The sequence below is a fragment of the Epithele typhae genome (genome assembly GCF_022376455.1).
Source record: "Epithele typhae strain CBS 203.58 chromosome Unknown BXZ73scaffold_63, whole genome shotgun sequence".
Taxonomy (NCBI): domain Eukaryota; kingdom Fungi; phylum Basidiomycota; class Agaricomycetes; order Polyporales; family Epitheliaceae; genus Epithele; species Epithele typhae.
In genome coordinates this window covers 71,115-94,834 of record NW_025954254.1, presented here as the reverse complement: position 1 = coordinate 94,834, position 23,720 = coordinate 71,115, and the positions used below count along the sequence as shown (strand labels likewise).

General features: G+C 60.1%; 7 protein-coding genes across 7 annotated transcripts; 5 read left to right on the top strand and 2 right to left on the bottom strand.

Annotated features, from left to right (window-relative positions):
- Positions 1–205: 205 nt before the first annotated feature.
- Positions 206–1,350, top strand: BXZ73DRAFT_53023 (adenylate kinase; the record flags this gene model as incomplete). The annotated part of the gene is made up of 4 exons (XM_048020919.1): positions 206–362; positions 428–635; positions 870–1,055; positions 1,113–1,350. 4 exons carry the CDS (start codon positions 206–208, stop codon positions 1,348–1,350), a joined length of 789 nt encoding a protein of 262 aa, XP_047873884.1.
- A 2,567-nt stretch (positions 1,351–3,917) lies between these two features.
- Positions 3,918–6,241, top strand: BXZ73DRAFT_53027 (fungal-specific transcription factor domain-containing protein; the record flags this gene model as incomplete). The annotated part of the gene is made up of 7 exons (XM_048020920.1): positions 3,918–3,980; positions 4,066–4,265; positions 4,343–4,690; positions 4,748–5,357; positions 5,416–5,539; positions 5,649–6,098; positions 6,171–6,241. 7 exons carry the CDS (start codon positions 3,918–3,920, stop codon positions 6,239–6,241), a joined length of 1,866 nt encoding a protein of 621 aa, XP_047873883.1.
- Positions 6,242–10,163: 3,922 nt separating this feature from the next.
- Positions 10,164–13,289, top strand: BXZ73DRAFT_92210 (H+-ATPase subunit; the record flags this gene model as incomplete). Its single annotated transcript, XM_048026279.1, has 11 exons — positions 10,164–10,195; positions 10,260–10,344; positions 10,405–10,731; positions 10,782–10,900; positions 10,957–11,473; positions 11,525–11,812; positions 11,868–11,887; positions 11,940–12,201; positions 12,252–13,052; positions 13,114–13,191; positions 13,248–13,289. 11 exons carry the CDS (start codon positions 10,164–10,166, stop codon positions 13,287–13,289), a joined length of 2,571 nt encoding a protein of 856 aa, XP_047873882.1.
- A 584-nt stretch (positions 13,290–13,873) lies between these two features.
- On the top strand, positions 13,874–15,469 carry BXZ73DRAFT_52924 (peptidase M50B-like-domain-containing protein; the record flags this gene model as incomplete). Its single annotated transcript, XM_048020900.1, has 12 exons — positions 13,874–14,013; positions 14,073–14,098; positions 14,164–14,176; positions 14,262–14,286; positions 14,346–14,367; positions 14,441–14,479; positions 14,542–14,734; positions 14,797–14,878; positions 14,933–14,984; positions 15,043–15,120; positions 15,180–15,256; positions 15,326–15,469. 12 exons carry the CDS (start codon positions 13,874–13,876, stop codon positions 15,467–15,469), a joined length of 891 nt encoding a protein of 296 aa, XP_047873881.1.
- Positions 15,470–16,406: 937 nt separating this feature from the next.
- On the bottom strand, positions 16,407–17,311 carry BXZ73DRAFT_105244 (uncharacterized protein; the record flags this gene model as incomplete). The annotated part of the gene is made up of 3 exons (XM_048016193.1): positions 16,407–16,628; positions 16,701–16,980; positions 17,115–17,311. The coding sequence occupies 3 exons, from the start codon at positions 17,309–17,311 to the stop codon at positions 16,407–16,409; spliced, it is 699 nt and encodes a 232-aa protein (XP_047873880.1).
- Positions 17,312–19,674: 2,363 nt separating this feature from the next.
- Positions 19,675–22,191, top strand: BXZ73DRAFT_105243 (uncharacterized protein; the record flags this gene model as incomplete). Its single annotated transcript, XM_048016192.1, has 9 exons — positions 19,675–19,863; positions 19,928–20,091; positions 20,337–20,443; positions 20,498–20,670; positions 20,727–20,827; positions 20,882–20,991; positions 21,057–21,967; positions 22,030–22,064; positions 22,125–22,191. 9 exons carry the CDS (start codon positions 19,675–19,677, stop codon positions 22,189–22,191), a joined length of 1,857 nt encoding a protein of 618 aa, XP_047873879.1.
- Positions 22,192–22,789: 598 nt separating this feature from the next.
- On the bottom strand, positions 22,790–23,221 carry BXZ73DRAFT_52960 (uncharacterized protein; the record flags this gene model as incomplete). The annotated part of the gene is made up of 1 exon (XM_048020907.1): positions 22,790–23,221. The coding sequence occupies one exon, from the start codon at positions 23,219–23,221 to the stop codon at positions 22,790–22,792; it is 432 nt and encodes a 143-aa protein (XP_047873878.1).
- Between the last annotated feature and the right edge of the window lie 499 nt (positions 23,222–23,720).

The following is a 23,720-nucleotide window of genomic DNA, read 5'->3' as shown; positions in this document are numbered from 1 at the left end:
ACCGTGGCAAACCCGCCACAAATCCCGATGGCGCGAGAGGATGTAGGTCACGTGAGCCTCACCTCATTGGACGGAGAATGCCGGGACGCCCGGCCGCGCTGGGGCGTGAAAGTGCCACGACCAGCAACCTGCCCGCCTCGTCATCGACCTTGCCGGCGGTCCCCCTCGCATCCATTCTCCCCCCTCGACACGCACCCGTCTCGCCATGGCCGTCCAGGACGAACTTGAGTACCTCAAATCTCTCGTCTCCCAGTTGAACGACAAGATCAAGTCGCTCGAGGACAAGGCGAAGGCCGCCGCCGGGGTGCCCAAGACGCCAGCGCAACAGCTCCGCACCATCCTCGTCGGCCCCCCGGGCGCAGGTGCGTCTCTACAGCGCACACGTCTCCCCTCGTTTTTTCGTGCTGACGGCGACGCGCGCGGGCAGGCAAGGGCACGCAGGCGCCGCGGATCCGCGAGACGTTCTGCGTCTGCCACATCGCGACTGGGGACCTGCTCCGCGACCAGGTCTCGCGCAAGACGCAGCTCGGCGTCGAGGCGAAGAAGATTATGGACGCCGGCGGGCTCGTGGGCGACGGCATCGTCGTCGGCATGATCAAGGACCAGCTCGAGAACAACAAGGACTGCAAGAACGGGTGCGTCGCGCGTTCTCGTCCCCTTCCCCGTGCCCCACGTCTCCCTCGCGTTTTCCGTCCGCTCTGGGCGGAAATTTCCTCTTTATTACGCGTCTATGCGTGTCCGCGCTGCTCTTTCGATGTTCTGCAGTCGCGGGGGTGGACCGAGACGCGACGCACGTGACGTGGCATGCTCTGCGTGTGGCCGGCCTTCCATCCTCTGCAAGACACTGATGCGGTTGTGCGTTTCTGCAGCTTCGTCCTCGACGGCTTCCCGCGCACGGTCCCGCAGGCGGAGAAGCTCGATGAGATGCTCCTCGAACGCAAGGAGAAGCTTAATTCGGTCGTGCAGCTCGTGATCGAGGACCAGCTCCTCATCTCGCGCATCACCGGCCGTCTCATCCACCCCGCCAGCGGCCGCTCGTACCACAAGGAGTTCAAGTACGTCTCGTGCTCTACCGATGGTTCTTTACCTGATGACCCTCTCCTTTCGCGCAGCCCTCCGAAAAAGCCTATGACGGACGACATCACCGGCGAGCCCCTCATCCAACGCTCGGACGACAACGTCGAAGCCCTCCGCAAGCGCCTAAAGGTCTTCCACGAGCAGACCGGCCCCGTCGTCGACTACTACAAGCAGAAGGGCATCTGGAAGCCGATCGACGCCGCGCAGTCGCCCTCCGTCGTCTGGGGGAACCTCCGGAGCGTGCTCACCAGCTCCGCCACGAAGCAGTCGTGATCCCCGTCCCCCGACGACCCTTCCGCCGCCGTACATACGAGGCCACCTCCGGCCCGGACTTTTTGCCCCGCGCACTCCTACTGTATGTCGCCCGCGGCGCCCGTGGCCGTAGTATCTACCACACATAGATGCGTCGCATATCCCAAACATCCGACCCCCGCGCGTGCCCCGTTCAAGCATCGGCTCCCGCGGTGCGTCCCGCGCTCATCAATCCCGACCGCCGCTCGCCGCCGGTCAACCATCGAGCGTACATTGCGCACATTCGCGAGCTCGACCAGACACCTGCGATCTGAGCACGCAGTGGCCGTTCGTTCACCGCGCCGCCAGCTTGCCGCTAGTCGCGCGACGCGTGTCTCGCGGGCGCCTGCACGTCCTCTACCGCCATGCGGCCCTCTCGCAACGTTCGCCACTACATCATGTCCTTTCAGGCTCGACGAATCGGAGTACCTGTGGGGCCTCGGCGGTTTTGGGGCTCCTGCGAGGCTCGGGCTGCGCGGTCACGAGGCGGGAAAAGTCTCAGAGCTCGACGGCGGCCAATGGCCATGCACACCCGCGCGCGGGATCTGAGCAGAAGTTCCAGTGCGTCAATTGCTCGACTGCAGAACGCGGGCTTGGAACCTCCATGGTGCACATGACACGTCAATCGCCGGAGGCGCGCGATCGTCGCCGTGCGTCCTCCGAGGCGAACGGACCACGTAGTTGAAACGTTCACGCTCAGAGCGCTTTGGAGACTGAGTCCGGGCCACGGGCCACTCCTACCTCGAGGAGGAGTCCACCGAGATAAGTAAAGACTGATAACTGCGCGCGCGCGCGCGCCGCGTGGAACGTCGCGCACGGGGACTTGCACGAGTCGGTGGCGTTTGGCGTTCCGGACTTCTGAGTTCTGGACGGTGAAGAGTCTGAGAGAGAGAGCTGCTTGGAGGTGCCGCCGCGCAGTCGGCGCGGGAGAAGCGCGGCGCACGGCAGGGGATAGTGTGGTGTGCGAGCGCGCGCGAACGTTGGGTGGGGGGAGCGGCCGCGGTCGTGGGTGGCGAAGCAGCGCCGACGCGGGCTGGAAGGCGAGGATCGACGTGAGGCGCGCCCGGTCTGAAAGCTCCTGTCAGTCGTCCGCGCACGACCGTTCGAGTGGGGCCGCGGAGTTGTGCGCAGTGGTGGCCCGCGTCCGAACTCGTTCGACATCGTGCACGCACGCACGCACGTATGGACGTGCCCATATGGTCTTTTCCGGACCCGATAACCAAAGTCGGGTCGTCGAATTTCAGGCCTGCGGCCGAACGGGCGCCGCCGTGAAACCTCGTTCGGCGTTCAGAACGAGCACCCCCTAGACTGGTAGGGCACGCACCAAGAGCCCGATCGGCTGCTTCGCACTCCCGCGCGCGTCCACCCGCGCACCCGTCTTCTCGCCGACCCTTCGGGAGAAGTCGGGGAATCGCGCCGGCTTCCTGGACGTCAAACTCGGGCTTCAAGGCTTTTCGCCCGCGCTTGCGCGAGGCTTCGAGGGCGCGGTGGGCGTTTGAGGCGTGCGTAGTCGTACATATACATCATGGGATGCCGACATCCCGGCCCCCATCGCGCACGCGCGATACGGCCGACGCATTCGTGAGGCCCATGGTCAATGTCATTCGCGCGTAATAGAGCCCGTCGGGAGGAGCACGGTGGGGGCGCGCTTGCCGTACGCAGAGAACACAGCGTACGCTGCGCGTTCTACTGCAAACGCGCGTCTGCGGGGCGAGGGAGGTACGTAAAGGCTCGTGCCCACGCTCGCTGCGGCATCGCGATTGGCATGAACGAGCACCTCGGCGTATCTCTCATGGTCAATGTGTAAAGCTGCGACGACTCGCGACGGTGCTTTGGCAACCCGCCCACGGAAGCGGACGGCAGCGGGCCTCGGATGGGGGCGGCGGGGGCACAGCTCCGAGCGGGCGAGCCGGGTCCCGACGAAAGCCGGTTGCCGGGCAATTTGACGACAGCAGCGGGAGAAGCTTCGGTGAGCTCACTGCAGCAGCGGCGCACTTGCGAGGCCCGCGGTGTATTATCACGGACGGAAGATTGCGGGGCCTGAAAGTGCGAGTTGCACGGAGAGGGGGTGGATGAGCAGGCATGCTCTGACAGATCTCGGGCGGCGGCTGTGTTCTCGGTAAAATCCTGCGAGGAGGAGCACGAGTGTCTGTGGGCAGCGCACGCCCACCGACTGAGGCAGAGCGAGGGGAGGGAGCTTGGCGGGCCGCAGAGTGCCGGCGGGGATGGACGGGATGGGATGCTTGCCCTGAAGGAGGGCGGGAGGGAGGGCGAGCGTCTTGGCCGAGCTATCTGAGCGCCGATCGCAGAGAGAGTTGGCCAGGGCCGGCGGTGCAAGCAGTGCTGGCGCCAGAGATCCGATCGGCTGACGCGCCCATCCAGATTGGCGCCTAGGCCCATTCGCCGACGCCCGCGGCGCTGGGATCGGGCGCCTGCTCGCTCGGACATAGATTAACGCTGAGCTGGTGCGCCCAGAGAACACCTCCCCCACTCCGATCTCGCAGCTGCCTCCCGGCTCCCTCCCTCTCTGCTGCTCCCCCTCCTCCACCATGAAGGCCCCCTCTGCTCTCCAGCGCGGCATGGCCTGCCTCTCTTGCCGCAAGCGCAAAATGGTCCGTCCCACTCCCCACCCCCGCTCCGCCACCCCGCGCGTGCCCAGCCACTGATCACCACTGTCTGACATTCCCCGCTCCGCAGAAATGTGATGGCGCCCGTCCGGTCTGTACCCAATGCAGCAAGGCAAACCGCGGCACCGACTGCGAGTACTATGAGAAGAAGCGCACCTCCCGCACCCAACTCCTCCAAGCCAAAATCACCAAGCTCGAAGCACGACTCCGCGAGCTCGAGGCCGAGCAGTCTCCCGACTCCGCATCCTCCCCCTCCGACCTCTCCTCCCAGTCAGAGGGTATTTCCCTCCACCGTACGTCCTTTTCTGTTACCTGCCTCACCCATCCGCTCCGTGCCGCCCTGCCAGCTATATGCGCTCGAGCTCATGTCCCGCTGTCCCAGAACCCAATGACTTTGACTTCGGTTTTGACGATTTCGGCACACCCGAGCTCAACAACGACCTTTTCCTCGCCAACGACAGCTTCTCCGGTCTCGACGACACCATCCTCCTCTCCGGCTTCCAAGACCCCTCCTCCTCACTGCGCGGTATGACCTGGACGGGAGAAGAGTTCGACCTCGGTCCGTCCGTTGCCGATCTTCTTCCGTCCTGCCCCCCATCCTCTAGCTCGAGCGCACCCAGCCCCCTGGATTCTCCCCCGGAATTCTCTCCCAATTGGTGGGAAAATAGCTCTTTCTGCGAAGATAAGCAGCTGCTGTGAGCCTCCGCTTTCTCCCGCGCTTCTCAGTTCCCTCCCACTCATGTTCGCTCCAGCCTCGATATCTTCTTCGCACACCGCCACCAATGTGGCTTCGACGTGCATATAGGGCGCTTCAAGTCATCCCTCCTCCTCCCCGCCACCCGCCAACCCCATCCGTCGCTCGTTGACGCCATCTACCTCCTCGCCTGCTACTTCTCACGTGTACCGTCATATACCGATCTCGAACCACACTTCCTCAAGCGCTCGCTGAGGGGCATTGCAGACGGCCTCCAGCACTCCGACCGCATCGTACATGTTCTTCAAGCATCGTGCCTACTCGCCGTCTACTTCTTCTGGCATGGGCGAACACTAGAGGGCTACTATCACTCCTCAATCGCTGCTCGCCTCGCGGTCGGCCTCGGCCTCCACCAGATTCCGCCACGACACCAGTATCCTCAGGCCTTCCAACCGGACGCCCCGGTCCCCCTAAAGGCCTCTGTTCCTCTACCCCCGCCGGTAGACGATGTGGAGTACGCGGAGCGGGTCGCCGCCTTCTGGCAGATCTTCTCCGTGGACCGCACCTGGGCGGTCGCGACGGGTCTGCCGACCGCGCTTCCAGACGACGACCACCCTCGGTCCCGCATAGACACCAGCTGGCCGGTGGGGATCCCGAATGACCCTGAGGTGCGTGCTTCAACACCCGCGCGCTGGCGCGCCGCTCATGTCGCGCCATCGCCCACAGCCGACGCTGCAGAACGGGCTGCTTTCGCCGTTCCCCGGCAGTCACCTCTCCGGCTCGGATTCGACCAGCGGCCTGCGTGTGAAGGCCATAGCGCTCTTCGAGCGGACCGCCCGCGCCTCGTCCTGTACGTCCGCAGCGCGCGCGTCACCCGAGAACCTCCATTGACGTGTGCCTGCCCTCCTCCTATCTTCCATCCGATGCGCTCCCGGTCGCCCTATCGCCCGCCCCTGCAGCAGCGTCCAAGGACGAGAACATGGCCACGCTCGAGCTCCGGATCCAGCACCTGTCCGCGCAGATCGCGTCGCTCTCGAGCGCGAGCGCGCGGTTCGGCGCCGGCGCCGGCGGAGCGTCGGGGCCGACGACGATGGCGTCCATGAAGTCGCTCGTGCACGCGTCCGCGATCCACCTCTACCGCGACGGGCTCGAGCGCTCCGGGGACGCGTACCAGAAGTGCGTCTGGGCGGCGAACTCGATCGTGAACATCATCCAGACCCTGCGCGAGGGCGAGTACGAGCACGCGTGCCCCGGGCTGAGCACGTGCTGGCGCACCGCGGCGGAGGTGTACGTGCAGATGCTCGCGGCGCACCCCGGCGCGGAGCCGGCGCGGGTCGCGCTCATCGAGCGGCAGCTGGACGTGATCGTGGAGGCGATGGGGCGCCTCGGGCTCGTCTTCCCCGTCGCGAGTGCGTGTGTTTCCTCTCGCTCGCTCGCTCGCTCGGGGTCTCGTTGGCTGACGCGTCCTTCCGTTCCACCAGATCACCATGCTGCGAAGGTGCAGGACGACCGGTTGCTGGCACGACAAGCCGTGCTCGCCTCCGTTATTTAATGATTTTCCCCCTCGATTTCCTCGGGTCCTCGCACGCGCACGCTTTTTTTATGTTCTCTTGCTCTCGTCTCTTCCTGGGTTTTCCCTCCACCTCCACGATCCACGACACTACACGCCCGTCTTGCATTTGTCCCGCCGCCCACCGCATCGCCTCCCCCACGTAGCGCACATTAGGTGCATTGTGTATAGTACTACCACCACCACCACCACGCACGCAGACTTTATTCGCTATATTACTATCGCCCTCGCATGGCTCCCCGTCTCATCCGTTTGTCCGAACACCGACGTCAACGGCCCCTCGACGCAACGCGCGCGCCCCGCGGTGAGCCCTGACGACCGGACCATCGGTGGGTACTGGCACGTTGCCTTGGCCCGGCGGTACACAGTGGGTCGCCTTAATTCATGTGTCGGCTACTTAGCACTAGGCACGACCCTCCGACGCACGGCCCGATCGTGGTGAGACCGCCGAGCTCCACACCACGGTCCAACGCCACGTTCCTAGGTTCTAGCGGTGCTATATTCGAACCTCAAGCTTCAAATTCCCCAGGTTCCCCCAGAATCGAGAATCGAACCTTGAGTCGAGTCGCGTGAGCGCGGTGAGTCAAACCGAGCCGCCGATGCGTTCCGGTCGCTTCGGTGTGTGATCCTGGATCCATGACGTGCAAAGCATGAGAAGGACCGGGTCGGTCATCGCCAGTGCAGTGCTGACTGCAGTGTTGACGTTTGGTTCGGCTGAGGTGGGCGGCTGGTCCGCAGGCCTCGCTCGCTGACTCAGGTCCGATCCGGGCGTGTCGACAGTTGAACGAGGACGCGCGAGTCGATCGCTCGGCGCCTGGATTCGATCGACCGCCCGTACTTATAATATGTGTGTATCATTCAAATATTCACCGCTGGGGGACCAACGGTTCAGACGGGTCGGCGGCGGCGCGCGCACAGCTTGAATTTGCGCGCGCGAAGACGGCCGGCGCAGCCACTCGTCACATGTCTGCGGTGCTGCGATGTCCCGAAACTTTGGAGGGGGACTCGACACTGCTCGACATTGCTCCAGCGGCAGATAGATTGATCAATGCTTCGGCGCCTTCACCCTCCGACTTCGACAAATCAGATGCCTGCGTCCCTTCGCCAGATGTTCGAGATGGTGGGTACTTACTTACTTGGGCTGCGCGACGCAGTTTACCGACGACAGTCGAGTATGTACATATGCGAGCGCGGTGGAGCGCGCGGGACGAATCGATCGGTATCAAGCAAGTACGGGTGCCGTGAGCGCGCGCGCGCAACTAGGATCCCGCTCGATCTCGATGGGCCTCGTGCGCCGATCTGCGTCGTCCGTGGGCCCCACCGCGCCGCGCGCACGAAAATATCCGAGATCCTGGTTGCTGCTCGCAGCTCTAGCTTCGCCAGCATCTGCCAGCATGCCCGCGCCAGATGGACGGGCGGCCGTCGAGGCGAAAATCATCCATTTTGAGTGTGCGCACGCACACGCACGTGGAGGCCAAGACCGCGCTAGCGTTCGATGCCATCTCCGACCCGTCGGGGGTGTCGGTTGGGTGCTCGAGGCGTGCGCGCGATGCGCGGACGCGGCGCTGTGCACTCCGAATTCTGTGCCATAGATGCAACAGATCCCTCAGGCGACTGTCGTGCACACAGAAGATGCAAGGCTCGGAATCGGATGGTCTACTCACATGTAAACGCCCCAGAAGCAGTTTCCCGACGCCCCTGAGGCTTGAGCGAAAGGGACGCTTGCGCTCGGGAGGTTGAACGTTGAACCTCGAGCCCGCGCGAAACGGCGAGGAATTGGCATTGTCGCCGGGCCGCCCGTCCCGCCCACCGACGGGATCCGCGCCTCGCGGAACAGGACGCCAGGGAAACGGCGCTCGCCGCCCGACTCAAACGTGAGATCTTGAGGGCTCGGGCTGCACGGACGACGTGCCGAGCTCGGGGGCCCATGCGTGCCGATCGCTGTGCGCGCGGGGAGGCTGGCACGGGTGCGCGCGCTGGCCTCGTGGGACAGGGCTCGAAGGTCGGGGTCACTGGTCCCGCCGAAGGAAGGGCGCGAGGGCGGCGGGCGCTGCGGGAGATAGTGTAGGCGGATTCGATCACGGGGCGGCGACGTGGACAAGAAGGAGGAGAGCGGGACGGTGTGAATCTGTGATGGACCGTTCTATGAGCCAACGGTGGGTTGAAGTGAACGACTGGGAACACCTCGAAGAAGCATACGCGTGAGCGCGTCGAAGCGCTGACTTCCCCGGTCGATACCAGTCAATGTCGACCTCGAGGCTCCATGCTGCCATTGACGCATCCTACCGCCCTTGTCGTCCGATTCGGATGAGTTGCTCTGAAGTCGATGCGCCCTCGTCGTCGGCGCGTCGGCGCTCACCGCGATGGGGGCGGTTGAGGCGACGTTGCGGGCGACTGCCGTAACAGCGTGCCATGTCCCCGGGGGCGTGAAGTTCGAGGTTCGGAGTACGGCCACAGCGCGTGGCAAATCCAAATTCGTACCGCGCACAGCACCTGAGGGCCGACCGCCCGCAGCACTGTTGAGCCGCGGCGGGTTACAAGCACTCCCCACGTGAGGGCGCAACGTCGTGCATCGTATCGCCACGAACAAAGCTGTGAATGATTACGGATCCTGTCACTGCCTCAAATCATGCGTTAAATCATCGTGGAGGTGGAGGGTCCAGACCATTAGGAAGGGCTTACCGCGTTCCGCAAAAGCTCTAAATGACTGCGCAGCTCGCTATGGGGTATCAAGAGCTGAGAACGAGGTACCGTTGAGCACCCGGCGAGCTTGGCCGAGAAAACAGGTCGGTGGTACATTCCATGGATAGAAGCTTCACCGCAGATTTTCTTCCTCGGATTGAGTTCAGATGAGCTTCGGGCGAAAAATGTCAGGTTTTCATCGGTGTCGTGGCTTTCCGCAACGCTAGGGTACTACGCACGGAGGAAAAGCTAACGCGTTCTCCCATAGGCTGCGATAAAGACCCCAATCAATCAACGCGCAATTTGCAGGGAAGGGATCCCAGGAAGTTTGTCAAACACAAAACATAGAACCATGTCATGAGTCATTTGACGAGCGCGGGCGCCATTGTGAAAACAATTTGACAGACCTTTGCCGGGACATCAGCTAGAACAAGGCCAGACGTTGAGGGCTGTTTTTGATGACGGAGAACAGCACGATATGATAGGCACCGTGTTGCAACGCTGTCGCAAAGCAAAGAAGCGATCCGCCGCACCCACGAACTTGGCGGGGAGGATGGGAGGATCAAGGAGTTGTCATCTGCGCCAACAGTGCTCAGAGGGCGCCCGGGTGCGCGAATCTAACATTTCATCATGGTTTTTTGGACGAAGATCGCGCGCACTGTAGTATGATCCCGGCCGAGTGAGGGGGTGGAGAACTGAGGGTGGGGTAAGTATTTCTTCGTCTGAACTCGAGCCAGTGCGCGAGGCGCCCGGAAGAGAAGTCATTGGAAAAAGAAGGGCAGTTGGACATAACACGCAACCTCTGGCGCATTGCACAACTTATCGGACCAAAGCTTACCGTTTATGTTGCTAGGCTGTTGCGACCGTGCGATGATTCGAATTTCGATGCTGTGGCGAGGGAGAGTCGGCGGCGTTCCCTCCGCGATATCTTTTGGTAGCACGGCTATATGGCACTCAGAGTGTTGTTTGAGATGCAGGAGGGAGAGAAGGTTGAAAGACTCAGATGAAAGAGTTTCGTTCGCAAATCGAAACCAAGTTGGCCGGCGTCTTTGTCACTCGGACATGGACGGGCCGGTGGGTACCCGCGCGGCAGCGTCATTGTTTGCGCCGACCAAACAATCCGAAACGGGCAGTGTGCCGGGCAAGCTCGTCGCCCCCGTCGAGCTCAGCACCGAATACGACCCTTCCCCACCTTTCCACCGTCCTCCCTCGCTCTTTCAAGATGGGGGACGAATATCCCACTCTATTTCGCACGTCTTCTTATTCTGCAATGGCTGAGCCGAGCTGATTAGGCCCTCGTAGATTCCGAGGCCATGAGCTTGGTACAGCTCATTGTGCCAACCGAAGTCGCCCATGACACTATTGCTGAGCTCGGTGAACTGGGTAATGTGCAGTTTAAAGATGTGAGCTTTCGCAGCCTTCTCCTGGAGATATCCGTCGCTCACTTGAATGTGGGTTTATAGTTGAACCCTGATGTCAATCCTTTCCAACGCTCTTTCGTCGGTGAGATTCGCCGCATCGACGAGATGGCCCGCCGCGTCCGTTTCTTTGCAAGCCAGATCGAGAAGGAGAAGGAGCCTATACCCATCCGCCCTCTCTATGACGCCGCCCCTCTCGTCACCGTTGGCCCTCGCGCTGCCCAGACCATTGACGAACTCGATGTCAAGCTCGCGGAGCACGAGGCACGTCTGCTGCAGATGAACGAGAGCTACCAACTCCTCAGCGAGCGGCTACGGGAGCTTGTCGAGGCGCGTCACGTTCTTCGCGAGACTGCGGTCTTCTTCGACAGGGTGCGTATAAACTTCATAACGTTCTGCGCATATACCCATACCCTCTGCAGGCTGCTGTTCGCGAGACGGAGGCTCGTCAGTCTTACGATGACAGCTCCGCGCCACTGCTTCAGCACGACGACCGTGAGCACCAGTACTCGGCTGCCGGTGATGCTCAGTTCGATCTCGAGTGCGTCCCCATCTCCCCGAACCTCTGGTACATCAGAACCTGACCCCATGAACTAGGTTCGTTGCTGGTACAATCGACCGGGCTCGTCTGTCGACGTTCGAGCGCGTGCTTTGGCGTGTGCTCCGTGGCAACCTCTACATGAACTACATCGACATTCAGGAGCCGTTCGTGGACCCTGCGACTGGCGAAGAGACCCGCAAGGACGTCTTCATCATCTTCGCCCACGGCGACCTTCTCCTCGCCAAGATCCGCAAGGTTGCCGAGTCCATGGGCGCGACCATCTATCCCATCGACGTGAACGCGGACAAGCGCGCGGATGCTATGCGTGAGGTCACCGGTCGTCTCGAGGACCTTCAGATCGTCCTCTACAACACCGGTGCCAACCGCAGGACGGCGCTGATGAGCATCGGGGACAATGTTGCGAGTTGGCAGGATGTTGTGGCGAAAGAAAAGTTGATCTACGAGACTCTGAACTTGCTCAACTACGACGTCCGTCGCAAGACCCTCATTGCTGAGGGCTGGTGCCCCACTCGGGACATTGCCCAGATTCAGCTTGCTCTGCGCCACGCCACGGTAAGTTTACATCTGTCATTGCTCCTGATGGCCTCTCACACGTCATCATAGGAGGAGTCTGGGACCAATGTGCCGCCGATTCTCCATGAGCTGCGCACGAACCGCACCCCGCCGACGTTCCACCGCACGAACAAGTTCACGGAAGGCTTCCAGGCTATCATGGATGCGTATGGTGTGGCAACGTACCAAGAGGTCAACCCCGGTCTGTTTGCGGTCATCACTTTCCCCTTCTTGTTCGCTGTCATGTTCGGCGACATTGGCCACGGTTTCATCACCTTCGTTGCTGCGCTTGGCATGATTCTGTTCGAACGGAAGCTACTCAAGGGCGACCTGGGCGAAGTACGTCTCACATCTATGCTATTCTTAAGACGGGGAATTGACAATAGATTCCCAGATATTCAGCATGTTCTTCTTGTGCGACGTTTCGTGCCTTTTCTTTTACGTTTTGATGCTGATAATGCAACAGCGGCCGGTACATCATCCTTCTCATGGGTGCCTTCTCGATGTACACCGGGTTCCTTTACAACGATATTTTCTCCAAGTCTCTCCACCTCTTCCATTCTGGCTGGAATTGGCCGGAGCAGCATGGCGAAGACCCTATCACCGCTGTCTCCAATGGACACACTTACCCCTTCGGTCTCGACCCCGCCTGGCACGGCGCTGACAATGCGCTCTTGTTCACCAACTCGTACAAGATGAAGATGTCGATTGTGCTGGGTGTCATCCATGTGAGCTCCTTCTGCGCTGCTGTGGACTACCGCGCTAACGGGATTGTCAGATGACCTTTGCGCTCTGCCTTCAAGTGCCGAACCACATCAGGTTCAAGCAAATGTCCGACATCTACACGAACTTCATCCCACAGATGATCTTCCTCCAGTCCATCTTCGGCTACCTTGTTGTTTGCATCATCTACAAGTGGACCGTCGATTGGACCAAGGCCTCGACCCAGCCGCCTTCGCTCCTGAACATGCTCATCGGCATGATTCTCTCTCCGGGCACCGTTGAGGAGTCGACGCAACTGTATCCTGGTCAGAGCCTCGTTCAGGTGGTGTTGCTCCTGATGGCGGCGGTGTGCGTGCCGATCCTCCTCATCTCGAAACCGTACCTGCAGTGGAAGGAGATGCAGAAGATCCAGGGCCAGGGGTACATTGGTCTCGGCGCGGACGAGGGTCACGGTGCTCGCCAACTCGAGGACGCCGATCTCGAGGGTGAGGAAGAGGGCAATGGCCGCGCAATCGCGGAGGCGAACGACGACGACGAGCATGTGCGTGCATTTCCGTTCTTCCACGTCGACTTGGCTTTGACCCTGCTTTCTCTGCAGGAGCACCACGACTTCAGCGAGATCATCGTGCACCAGATCATTCACACGATCGAGTTCTGCCTGGGTTGTGTCTCGCATACCGCGTCCTACCTCCGTCTCTGGGCACTCTCGCTCGCGCACGCGCAGTTGTCGGAGGTGCTCTGGGACATGACGATCGCCAACGTGCTCGGCATGGGCGGCATCATTGGAATCGTCGCCCTCGTCGTTGTCGGTGTGCTCTGGCTATCCCTGACCATTTGTATTCTCTGTATCATGGAGGTGGGTTTATCCTTCTGAGTATCCGTTGCGAGCAGGATGCTGAAGTCATATCTCGCTTTAGGGTCTCTCCGCGTTCCTGCACGCGCTCCGTCTGCACTGGGTGGAGGGTAACAGCAAGCACTACCAGGCCGGCGGTTACGTGAGTGCCATTGAATTGCAATCGTGCAGACCACGGAATTGACCTTACTTCCACAGCAATTCGCCCCATTGAGCTTCGCGAACCTTCACGTTCAGTGATACTGTTTCATAAGAGGAGAGTGGCTTGCTTTGACCGCTACGAGTGTGCTCGGATATTATTAGTTGGCACCGGCAATTCTAGTCATGTTGTGCATAATGACGTCTCGGCCAGTGCCCATGCTGCGTTTAGACCTGCGATGAGCGGACATCATGCGAACGGCTCGTCAGCCGCTGAAAGTTGAACGCTCTCTGTGCAGTTCTGTGGATTTGCCGAACACAGGTTGAGAGCAGGACGGTTATACGCGTACTAACCGTTCTTCCATTGCGGTCTCTTCGCCGTATGCGCAGTACAACCGGTGCGGGGAAGAGAAGAAGAGTGTGAGGAAAAACGGCACCCGCCAAGCGGAATCGTTGCAGCGCCCCAGGGAGCGTCGACCCTCGCCACGGCGTACTGCCTGCCTCTCCGCAGCGGCCTCGACGCTCCTGCTCCGCACTGTTAATACCGTCCCTCTGCCCCTCCCGACAACCCTCTCTCTCTACTACCGTTCTCTCCACCGTCACCCACAACCTTTGTGCACGCTTGTTACGACCCGGCGCGCCTGACTCCGACTTCTCGAACTTGAACACGATCGCACGACGACGCTATGCCGTCCGTATACCCCGCCCCGGACCATACCTTCGCGGTCTTTGCGCGCGCCGCGCAGGACTCGCTCGCCCCGAACGAGACGCAGCGGAACACGCTGATCGTCGCGGGGGTGTACATCATCGCCATTCTCATCCTCTGGTGCGTCTTCTTGCGTATGGCACTGGGCTAGGGGACTGAGCCGGGTTGGTGCGGCACAGGCATGTGCCATACGTGTCTGTTATCAGTGAGTGTTCCGTCCTGTGTTTCTGTGTGGAGAATGAAGTGCTAATTGGTCTCGTGCGCGTCCAGTCTACCCCTTCAAGTGAGTTTTCGGTTGGGATTCTTGTGGGGCCGGTGCGGGAGGCCGGTGTGGGTGCGGAAGGCTGACTCCGCATGCGACTCCGCAGGCTGTTGACCGTTGGGTTCCATGAGGTCCGTCTGCCCTTCTCCCTGGCTGATTGCACTCCGGACTCAACGCTGTTGGGGTGTAGATGAGCCATGCCTTCGCTGGTGGTGAGTGCCCCGCGCACTTCGCGCCGACCGCTCACGAGCTCACGACCGCACTACCCCCGCCCTGCCCCGCCAGTGCTCACCTGCGCGCATATCCACTCAATAGAGCTCGATCGTACGTTTGCTCGCGCCTCTTGTCCCTCCCGCACTGCTCGAGCTCACCCCCACTTTGCGCAGCGGACGAAGGCGGCGCGACCCGCATGTCCGGGGGCATCCCGTGGATCACCCTCCCCGCAGGTTACCTCGGTTCGTCGCTCATCGGCGCCGCGCTGATCGCGTGCGGGTTCGACACGAACGCGAGCAAGGTCGCGTCCCTCGTGCTCGCGGTGTTCTTCATCTTCACGCTCTGGTGGGCGCGCAAGAACCTGCTGTGAGTCTCTCCTGTGCAACGGACGCGGAGCTGAGCGCTGACGTCGGCACCACGGCGGACAGATCATGGATCCTCATCTTGGGCATGGCCGGCTTGATTGTGGCCTTTTGGTTCATCGCGAACGGGGTTGCGTTGCGGTACCTTGTACGTCCTCGCGTTTCTCGCACGTGGGAGACGGAAGTCTCAGTTGCCCTGCAGATTCTCTTCATCGGGGTCATGTCGGACATGTACGTTCTCTGGGATGTCATCGGTGAGCACAAATCCTTTCATTCCCGCGTCCAAGCCACCGAACGGGCCACCTCCTCCAGACGACACCATCGCGCGGAAGGTCAACGGTTCCGACGCCTCCGCCTTCTCTGATATCTGCGGCTGCTGCCCGTCGCAAGGTGAGCCTCCAGTCCGCACGCAGCGGGCGTTACGCTGAGACTCACACATGCATCCACAGCATGGGGCGTCCTCTGGCTCCTCATCGCCATCGCCTTCTTCGCCGCCGGCGTCATCGTCGGACTCGTCGCGTTCAAGGTGCGTCTCCGTCCCAACTCCGCCTCTCGTGTCTGCAGACTGATGCACGCATCTCCTCCCGTCGCGCAGGATTCGGCGGCGGAGCAGGCGGCGGACTCGAAGCACTTCCTGCCCGTGCCCGGACAGAGTGGAGCGCTGCAGACGCTGCCCGCGTCGCTGTCGATGCTCGCGTGCGCGGCACTCACGGGCTCGGTGCTCCTGCGGCGGTGGTGAGGGCGCCGGTGTCCGCGGACTGGAGCGTGGACTCTGCGGTGTTGTACTGGTGTGTAATGGACAGCGTTTTTGGATGAGTGTCTCCGTCATGTCCCATACTATATGAGTGCGGTGCGTGTACAGCTCTATGGTCGATGTGGATAAGGCGTTAGTGCCTTGTACACCTGACGGCAAACTGTCCTAGCCTCTATTCGAATGCGTGTTAATCTCCATTATCGGGATGTGCGTTGAGACAAGACCCATCTGGATAGTCGCATATGCTGCTCGTATCACCGCGAGCCCGAGGAGGGCCTCGGCGTCGACGCCTCCCCCACAGCTTGAACACAGCCGTCATCATCCCAACCCCCGCCTCTATGAACGCAGACCTACACTTGGTGAGGCCCTCCGCAGGCGCGGGCGCGGAAGCTCAACACGAGCGCGACAGGCACACGTTCGAAGAAGAGGAACATCGGCAAGCCCGCCGGCATCTACGTTCGGCTGGTCCGCAACATACCCGTCGATACCTTTGCTGAGGTGAGTGGGCGATGCGTGCGCGACGGGAACGCGTACGCACGCGTTTTCTGACGCCACGCACAGATCCTGTCGCACCTATCGGGTCACGATACAACAGTCGAGGAGTGACTGATCCACTTTTGTGTCTCGTCCGGTGATCAAGGCGTAGGAACGCCTGCGGTCGTCATGATGGCCTGTGTTGACTGCATTCAGTCTGTTGTGAGATTGTCGTTCATGCGTTGAAATGCGTTGTGGGCTGCCCTCATTGTAGAATATTGTTCACGATCGACAGCTTGCAACACTCATATTTCTGAAGCAGTGGGACCGTCATTCCAGATGCTGACGGCGAAGTGTCATAGTGAGAAGAGTGCATATAAGGTCTACATAGGTACAGGACAGGGACAGCATATGGCATATAACGAGGCATTCACAGATCGTTTCTTCCTCACCGAGGGTTCGGTTGCAACATGCGCTGCGCGCTCGCAAGGTGTCCCCTCAAGGTGTCCTTGAAGGCGAGATGATCACGAGGAGCACCGCAAAACTCTAACAGCACGAGCTCTCCTATAGGCACCGTCGGGCCAAAGCGCCACTGCCGATACGCTGTCTTCGCGGCGGCGTCCTCCGATCTTCTGTCGACATGCATGATCCCCACAGCCCGCTTTTGGATCTAACACGGAACGAGCGGATCAGCACGCGGCGGCGGCGATTCGGCGGGGGACGTCGAGGCTGCGAGACGCACCGCATCGGGCAGTGCAAGGAACGCCTTGCGCTTGAGAGGCTCGCCGGTTCTCTTTGCCTTGAACAGGCCCTTGTACTGGAACGGCCCTTCGGTGCCGCTCTGCGCGAACAGGTGGAAGACCCTGTGGAGCGGAATAGCCTTGAGGTCGAAGGGGGTGAGGACGAAGATCCCGGCGTGTTTGCCCATCTCGATCTCGCCCGAGGCCATGAAGACCGTGGCGCCGTCCAGGGCGACGACGGGGAGCACGCCGGCGGACGGTAGTACGCGGGACAGTCGGCGACTGCAGGTCGTGGGCGTTAATTAGCGGACGGACGCGCACATGCTACAACGGGCGTGGAACGGCGACCCACAAAGTCCCAAGCGGCGAGGGCGTCCGGGTGCGTGCCGCGGCGCGCCAGCTTCTGCAGTATGCACCAGTGCTCGATCTGGTAGAGCCTGCCCGCGCAGCTCGCGATATTTCCGTGCCATCTGTACGCCGGGGGGTCGGGCTTGAGGTTGGCGACCTGCTGCTCGGCCAGGGATGTCGCAAGCTCTAGCTTGGAGGGTTCCCATCTGTGGTTCTGTGTGCGTGGGCGGGAGGACGACCGGGCCTTGAGGTACGCCTTCACCATTGAACTTTTATGTTCGCAGGTATGCTGTTCTGTGATGTCAAAGTCAGTACGACTGGAGGCCATCAGGAGGGGAGAGACGTGAAACGCACTGATAATTTTCTAGGTATGAAGAGCGACTGGCGTCTTTGGGCCTCCCGCCTGCTCCGCTGGCCTCGGAAGTCATTGACTGCATTGCTATGGCTTGGACTGTGTAGAGGATGATGGAAGACGAAGATTTGGAATGCGACATGCCGGAGCTTTATAGGCACGCGAGGAGTCGTTAGCAGTGCAAGGTCGGACAAAGCGGCGTGACGGTATTGGGTGGCACGCGCCTGACGTCCTGGTGGCAGCGTAGCATGGCAGTTGTGGTCGTCCAGATGGCCTGTAGGTATAGGGACGCCGGACTCAGGCCTATGCAAACGCGTCAGTCGGAGGTTGAACTCCGCGGAAACGCAATGGTGGTGTCACTCGCCCGACCTTGATAGCGGCCGACGTCCTGAGCGATGATCGTTTCCAGCAAAAAAGTGGTCAAAGCACTCCTGGATGTAATGGACGGATTCAGTCGGTTGCTATCATCAGTCAGTGGCAGCACGCAATGACCTCGACAGTACTCACCTGTCCAGGGCCACTCGAACTGCGCCAGCTGCATGTCTCCCAATCTTGACCTGCTGCGTACCGCATCATCCATGGTGCTGCTCGGTGGCGCATAGGATTGACAAAGCTCGCGAGTGACATCGTAGCGCCGTCTGTGGAGTGAGAGGGAGTGAGGCGTCACGATGGGTGGATATCAGTAGTCGGCGGGCGCATGCGTTTTCTGCATTTGTTCGTATTCGTCGTTTGCAGTCTGTTTGGCCACAACTGGCGGCTCGTGAGAGGCTTTTCGGTGGTGCAATCAGTAATCCATGATGTATGTGGATGTCGAGGATGAGCCAAGCCGGAGCCTCGCGTGTTACTCGTCAAAACGTGCCCCGTCGATTATACAGACGAGCGCGGTGGCGTTCGGGAAGCCGCGATGTTGACGCGAAGTCCTCAGATTGCGCGCAGAATAGTAACGTCACCTGAGACGGTGGGTTGAAGAACGCGACACCCTCTACAGTCGCGGGTGACGTGTTCGCTGTTGCATACCACTGCATAACAATCTGATAAGGTAAAGGACTTACGTCTGACGTCGCCGACGAATACAGGGTGGTCCTATGTAAGTCATCCAGCTCGATTCAAGACCATGGCCGTGGGAGTCGCCGCGGCCGACGCTCGGGTTACTGAGGCCAGGCTGCAGGCTATCCCAGCTCCTGCAAAGTTTGAGGCGCGGGAGAAACAAGGGGATTAGAAGATGACATTGAAGATGTGGAGAAGAGGAAGAGCGGAGGTCACACGCGGAGCGCAACTTGAAAGTTGAAGCCACACGCCGCAAGACGCCCGTAGCATTCTCTGCCTTGCTTCTTCACTGTCACACCTACATCCTCGGCGGCCCGCTATTCCTTGGCTACGTCTAACTCAAACCCCGTCTCTCCTGCCACCAGCACCGTGCATTCAACATCGAGCGACGACGAGCACCCGGGCCCATGCTGCTGAAAACTTGAAATCGTCGCTTGCGGGTGCAAGTGGGAGGGCGATATCAGCTCGAATACTTCACGTACGGTCCATTCCTCGAGGCTTGGATCCGCCAGCACGCACGTCAACGATCGACCGCTGTCCTTTACCCTCAGGGAGGCCTTCGTCTGGAGGAGAGGGTTCTGGGATATAGTGGTGAGCAAAGGCCTGATTTATTTGTTAACGCAGTTTATCACGGCTTCCACTTTCCCCAGGTTGGCTCTCTGACACGAGCATGCCGTCCCTGGAGGTGGTGGATCATCTGGCGATAGACGAGCATGCAAGAGATTCCAAGTCATGCTGCCACTACAGGTGAGTCCTACGTCTACATGGCGTAGATGCTTTGCTCATTGCATCTCACGTTTGCTCGCAAGCCTTTGCGATCGCATCCCAAATGAGCTTGTGCTTTTGGTGTTCCACCACGCGACGACTGAGCAGCGGAAAGCGCCGACCCTTGGATTGGATCCTGGCGATGGTCTCGGCGGCAGCGTGGACACAGTTCTCTTATCCTTCAATGGGTGCTTCGTACGTTCGCCGTCATCTGGGTGTTATAACTTGTCGTTGCCAGATCTCTTGTATATGTAGTAGCATAACGTATTCTCTGCGTATTCCGCCTTCATGCGATGTCTTTCAAGTTGAGGAAGAGTGTGTGTCGTGGGCGTGATTCTGCGTGATTGCGTCATCGCTGTATGCTCTCCCATGGGCGGCTCGCGAGTCGCGACGGGGCTTGATGAAGCGCCGATAGCCGCCCGTTGGTCAGTGACCACCACAACCACCCGTGCACCACCACCACGATGTCGGGCACCGCTCAAGATCCCTCGAGGATGAAGAGGCCCAAAGCAGTTCTCGGAGACCGCGCACGTAAGCTGGTTCACGCCGTGGAGAACACCAAAGGCGCGCGCCCAAAAGGCAAGAACGTCGGAAAGCTCGCCGGCATCTACGTCCAGCTCGTCCGGAACGTGCCAGTCGAGATATTCGTCGAGGTGTGCGGATGAAGGGCGATGGGTACGCTCCCACATCAGTCGCTGATCCCATGTATATGCGCAGATCCTGTCGCACCTGCCCCCAATCGACATTCTCCACCTTGCGCGCGTCTCGAACGACCTCCGGCAGATGCTCATGACGCGGAACATCAAGTGGCTCTGGGACGCGTCTCTAGCGCGGTTGGACCCGCCACCGCCGCCCTGCCCGGACCACTTCGCCGCGCCTGAGTATGTGTCGCTCTTGTTCGAGAAAGTGTGTATGGTGAGTGCCGTCTGCGCAGTCCGATCGCGCTACTAGCTCGAGTTCGCGGAGTTGATCAATTTTGGTGACAAAGGCGTGTGGCGTGAAGCATAAGAAGGCAGTCAGAGTGTGCTTTGCAAGCAAAATTCGTTTCTGTGGGCAATGCTGGCCCGCCAAGTGAGTCCACGCGTTCTTCGAATGGTTTTGCCCGTGTTGAACGATGCCCTCCTAGTGTGGAAACAGCTCGGATGATTTTCAAGAAGTCATTTAAGGGTATCCCAGAGGCTAAGGCAGAAACGGAGATATGTAGCCTCCTCCCGGAGGCCGACGAGGACATGCGTGAGATATCTTATTATGGTGATCTGCTGTGTCCTCGAGGCTCATGCAACACAGCATCGGGCGGGTCCGAGGTCAGCAAAGTGGATCAGTGCCTGAGCACCAATTTTTACGTGCCGGAGTTTGAGGTGGTATTCAAGAGGTTGCTGGAACTTCGTCGAAGCGGAGATGCAGCTGCCCTCGCCGGTTACACAGAGCAGCGTCGCCACGAAACGCTGACACGGTTGAACGTAGGTGGTCTCAGGTACACAATTTTGTATGAATATGACGCTGAAGCAATCGGTAGTTCCATGTCAAGGTCGGGAAATGGGACAGTGCCTGGGAAGACGCCACCTATAAGGCCGAACGCAATGCCAGAGAAACGGCCGTCATGAACCGCGAGAATGCGTCAGTGTTCATTGCGTTCACAACTGAAGAAGGGCTCACAGTTCGTCGTTCCAGGATCAAAGAGAGACTCTTCTCGCTCGGATATCAAGAGGAAGACCTCCCTCCCCGCAAGGACCACGAATTTTGGGAGATCGTTTGTCAGCGATATCCTTTGTCGGAACGCAGTACGTTTTACGACTAATCCACGTACCGACTGTACCAATTTCATACTAAAGCTATTGCTTCACAGTCTGGAATAAAATCCAAGGCACACTCATCGACCAGGTCGAGCTCAACCGGGCGCGCCACGCATCCCAAGCCTTCCTCAAAGAATGGGAGCCACGCATCGACACCTTCCGCGCATTCTACGAACCTTTCCTCGCGCACGGGCGAACACAGCCTGGCATGCTGTGGAAGCGAACTCTTCCGACGATCGCGGACGCCGTAAAGATCCCGGCCGTCCGCGCATTGATCACGCGCACGGAGGCTCCATCCGTGAACGACTACGCGCGGGAACTCACGGAAAAGATGGACGAGCTCGCTGAGCCGTACCGCGTGTCGGTCAGACGCGATCTCGCGTGCATCACGCGCAGTCTCGCGGAGCACAAAGAGAAGCTGGCCAAGAAGCGTAAACTGAGAGCCCCCGCGGCCGCGAAGGATCAGTCCCCCGCCGCAGATGCACAGGTTCCGTCAAAGCCGAAGGCCAACAAGCGTACGAAAAAGGCCCTCCCCGCCCCCTCCTTCGACGATAAATCCAATATTACGCTCCTGGAAGACATTGGCGTGCGGTTTGGATGCCGTGAATGCAGCTGGCATGTTAAGGACGCTACCACCCAGATGCCCTACCCCGACACACTGCTGCACTTTCAGATGAACCCCACCAAGCATCCTCAGGGGGTATGGTTCCCCGGGATCAATCACTCGGCTCTGAACACAACTATCTTCGCCGAGCCGCAGGACCAAGGTTCCCCGATGCGTTTACTTTTTGCTCTCGGACTTCCTCCAGGAACAACGGCGAGTGAACTGGCAGAGATGACGGGACGCGCGACAAGCTCACCGACGTGCACGTGTGGAGAGTTTGGAGGCGACAGCTTTCGGCAGTTGATGTACGGGAACAACGACCCGGACTACTACTCGCCTCTATGGGTGTACGAGGAGGTGGTGAGTGCTTCAAGCACGTGTCCGCTATGCGCGCTGACGGGCAGATGCCCTACCCCCAATAGTTCCTCCATGTCAACGGTTTCCGCGCGGATAAGAAGTACGTTCTTTCTCTTCCTCCCGTCAATCCCTCATTGTCGCCCGCAACCTCTTTTTTCAGGGACCTGGAGAAACACCTCATCACAATACCGATGGCTGAGGACGTGGAGCCTGTCAGCGACGCATGATAGCTTGGCAGAAAGTACTGTTCTTCGTCAAAACCCAGTGTCTGACAGACCCACCAGTTGTAGCTATGGCTCTGACACTTGTCGAGATTCCAGCACGCATGCACTCTCTCAGATACTACTGTAAGCTCCTTTGAAATAAATACATTAGGCCAGGTGCACATGATTTGGTTGAACGCACGAGCCCGTGAGGCCATCCCTTCACGCCCGCGATGAGCTCAAGCGTCGACATGTACAACTCCCAGCCACAGCCCGCCGCAAACCCGTCCCACTTGAGTCCGCGCGTCGGTATCCCAGGCTGAGTCGGACCCGTCCCGGAAGAACGTCCTCGCGATGTTCCGCGCATGGCGCGCGCTGCTAGTGGCCACGCCGCCACGGCGATTCCGCTTTGCACCTTCATCGTGCAGCCGATGGTGGACTGATCTCCCATGTGAGGTCAACCGCGAAATCATATCTGCCACTCCGAGCCTTGAAGCCACAACAGGCCTTCGAAGCGTGGTATTTGGTGAAAGCATGATCCGGTTCGGAAGCTACAAACGAAACAACATGCATGTGGAGAGAAGGCTACGAAGTCAAACATGCAACCGAGCTCGGACAGGTATCAGGCCTGCAGAACGCGCGGGAATACCACGACGTCCTCGTCTAGGTTCTCGCCGGTGGAGGATTGCGAGGGCAGTGGTCGAATGGGCACGTTGAACCGCACGTTCTTCTTCCCCGGCCGCTTGATGACGTACGTCTGCCCGTCCGTCAGGACCCACTTCTCGCCGCCCGCACGGATCTTGTCCTGCGCGAGGCCCATCGAGCTCTCCATAGAACGGAGAGGGCCGACCGCGCCCATGTGGATCGGCGAAGCGTCGGCGGGCATCCACAGCGTGTGCGCGAACGGCGAGTTCGCCGGCTGGCCTGTCGCAGTCTCGACGTAGTCCATGCCCCACTCGCGAGACGCGTATGAGCCCGGGAAGAGGCGGATGGAGTACTCCGAGTCCGGAATGGGCTGGACGTAGACGTGGGGGGCGTCGGGCTCGGGCTTCATCTGCTCGTACGTCCATCCATTGGGCGCGAACAAACGCGGGGAAATGATGAAGGACTCACTCCTGTGGGCTCCACCAGCTGCTCCAAGAACACTCGAGCGGCCTCTTCTCGCTCCTCCTCGCTAGAGTAGCCGTCCGTCCGCTGAGTATGCTAGATCCACTGGATATCCTCTGGGTCGTAGGTTCGGGCTTTTGTTCCAACTCCCGAGGGTGATGGTCTCGAATGCGCTTTTATCGACGTATTCTGACCACCAATCTGGATGCCCTTGACACAGACCTTGCGGAAGGGGATCAAGTTTTCGAACGGGGAACTGGGGACATATTGCGATGGAGCGAGAGGGGCTTGAACGACCCTCCAGGGGGGAGGGATGTGCCCTTGGACGAGTTCGTTCGCGCTGACCGCTTTGACAAGGTGTAAGGCTTGTCCTGTGTCCGCGGCTGAGCGGCCTTTGCTGGGGCTTCGTGCGCTTTGTATCTCGGGATTTCATATCAGAGTTCATG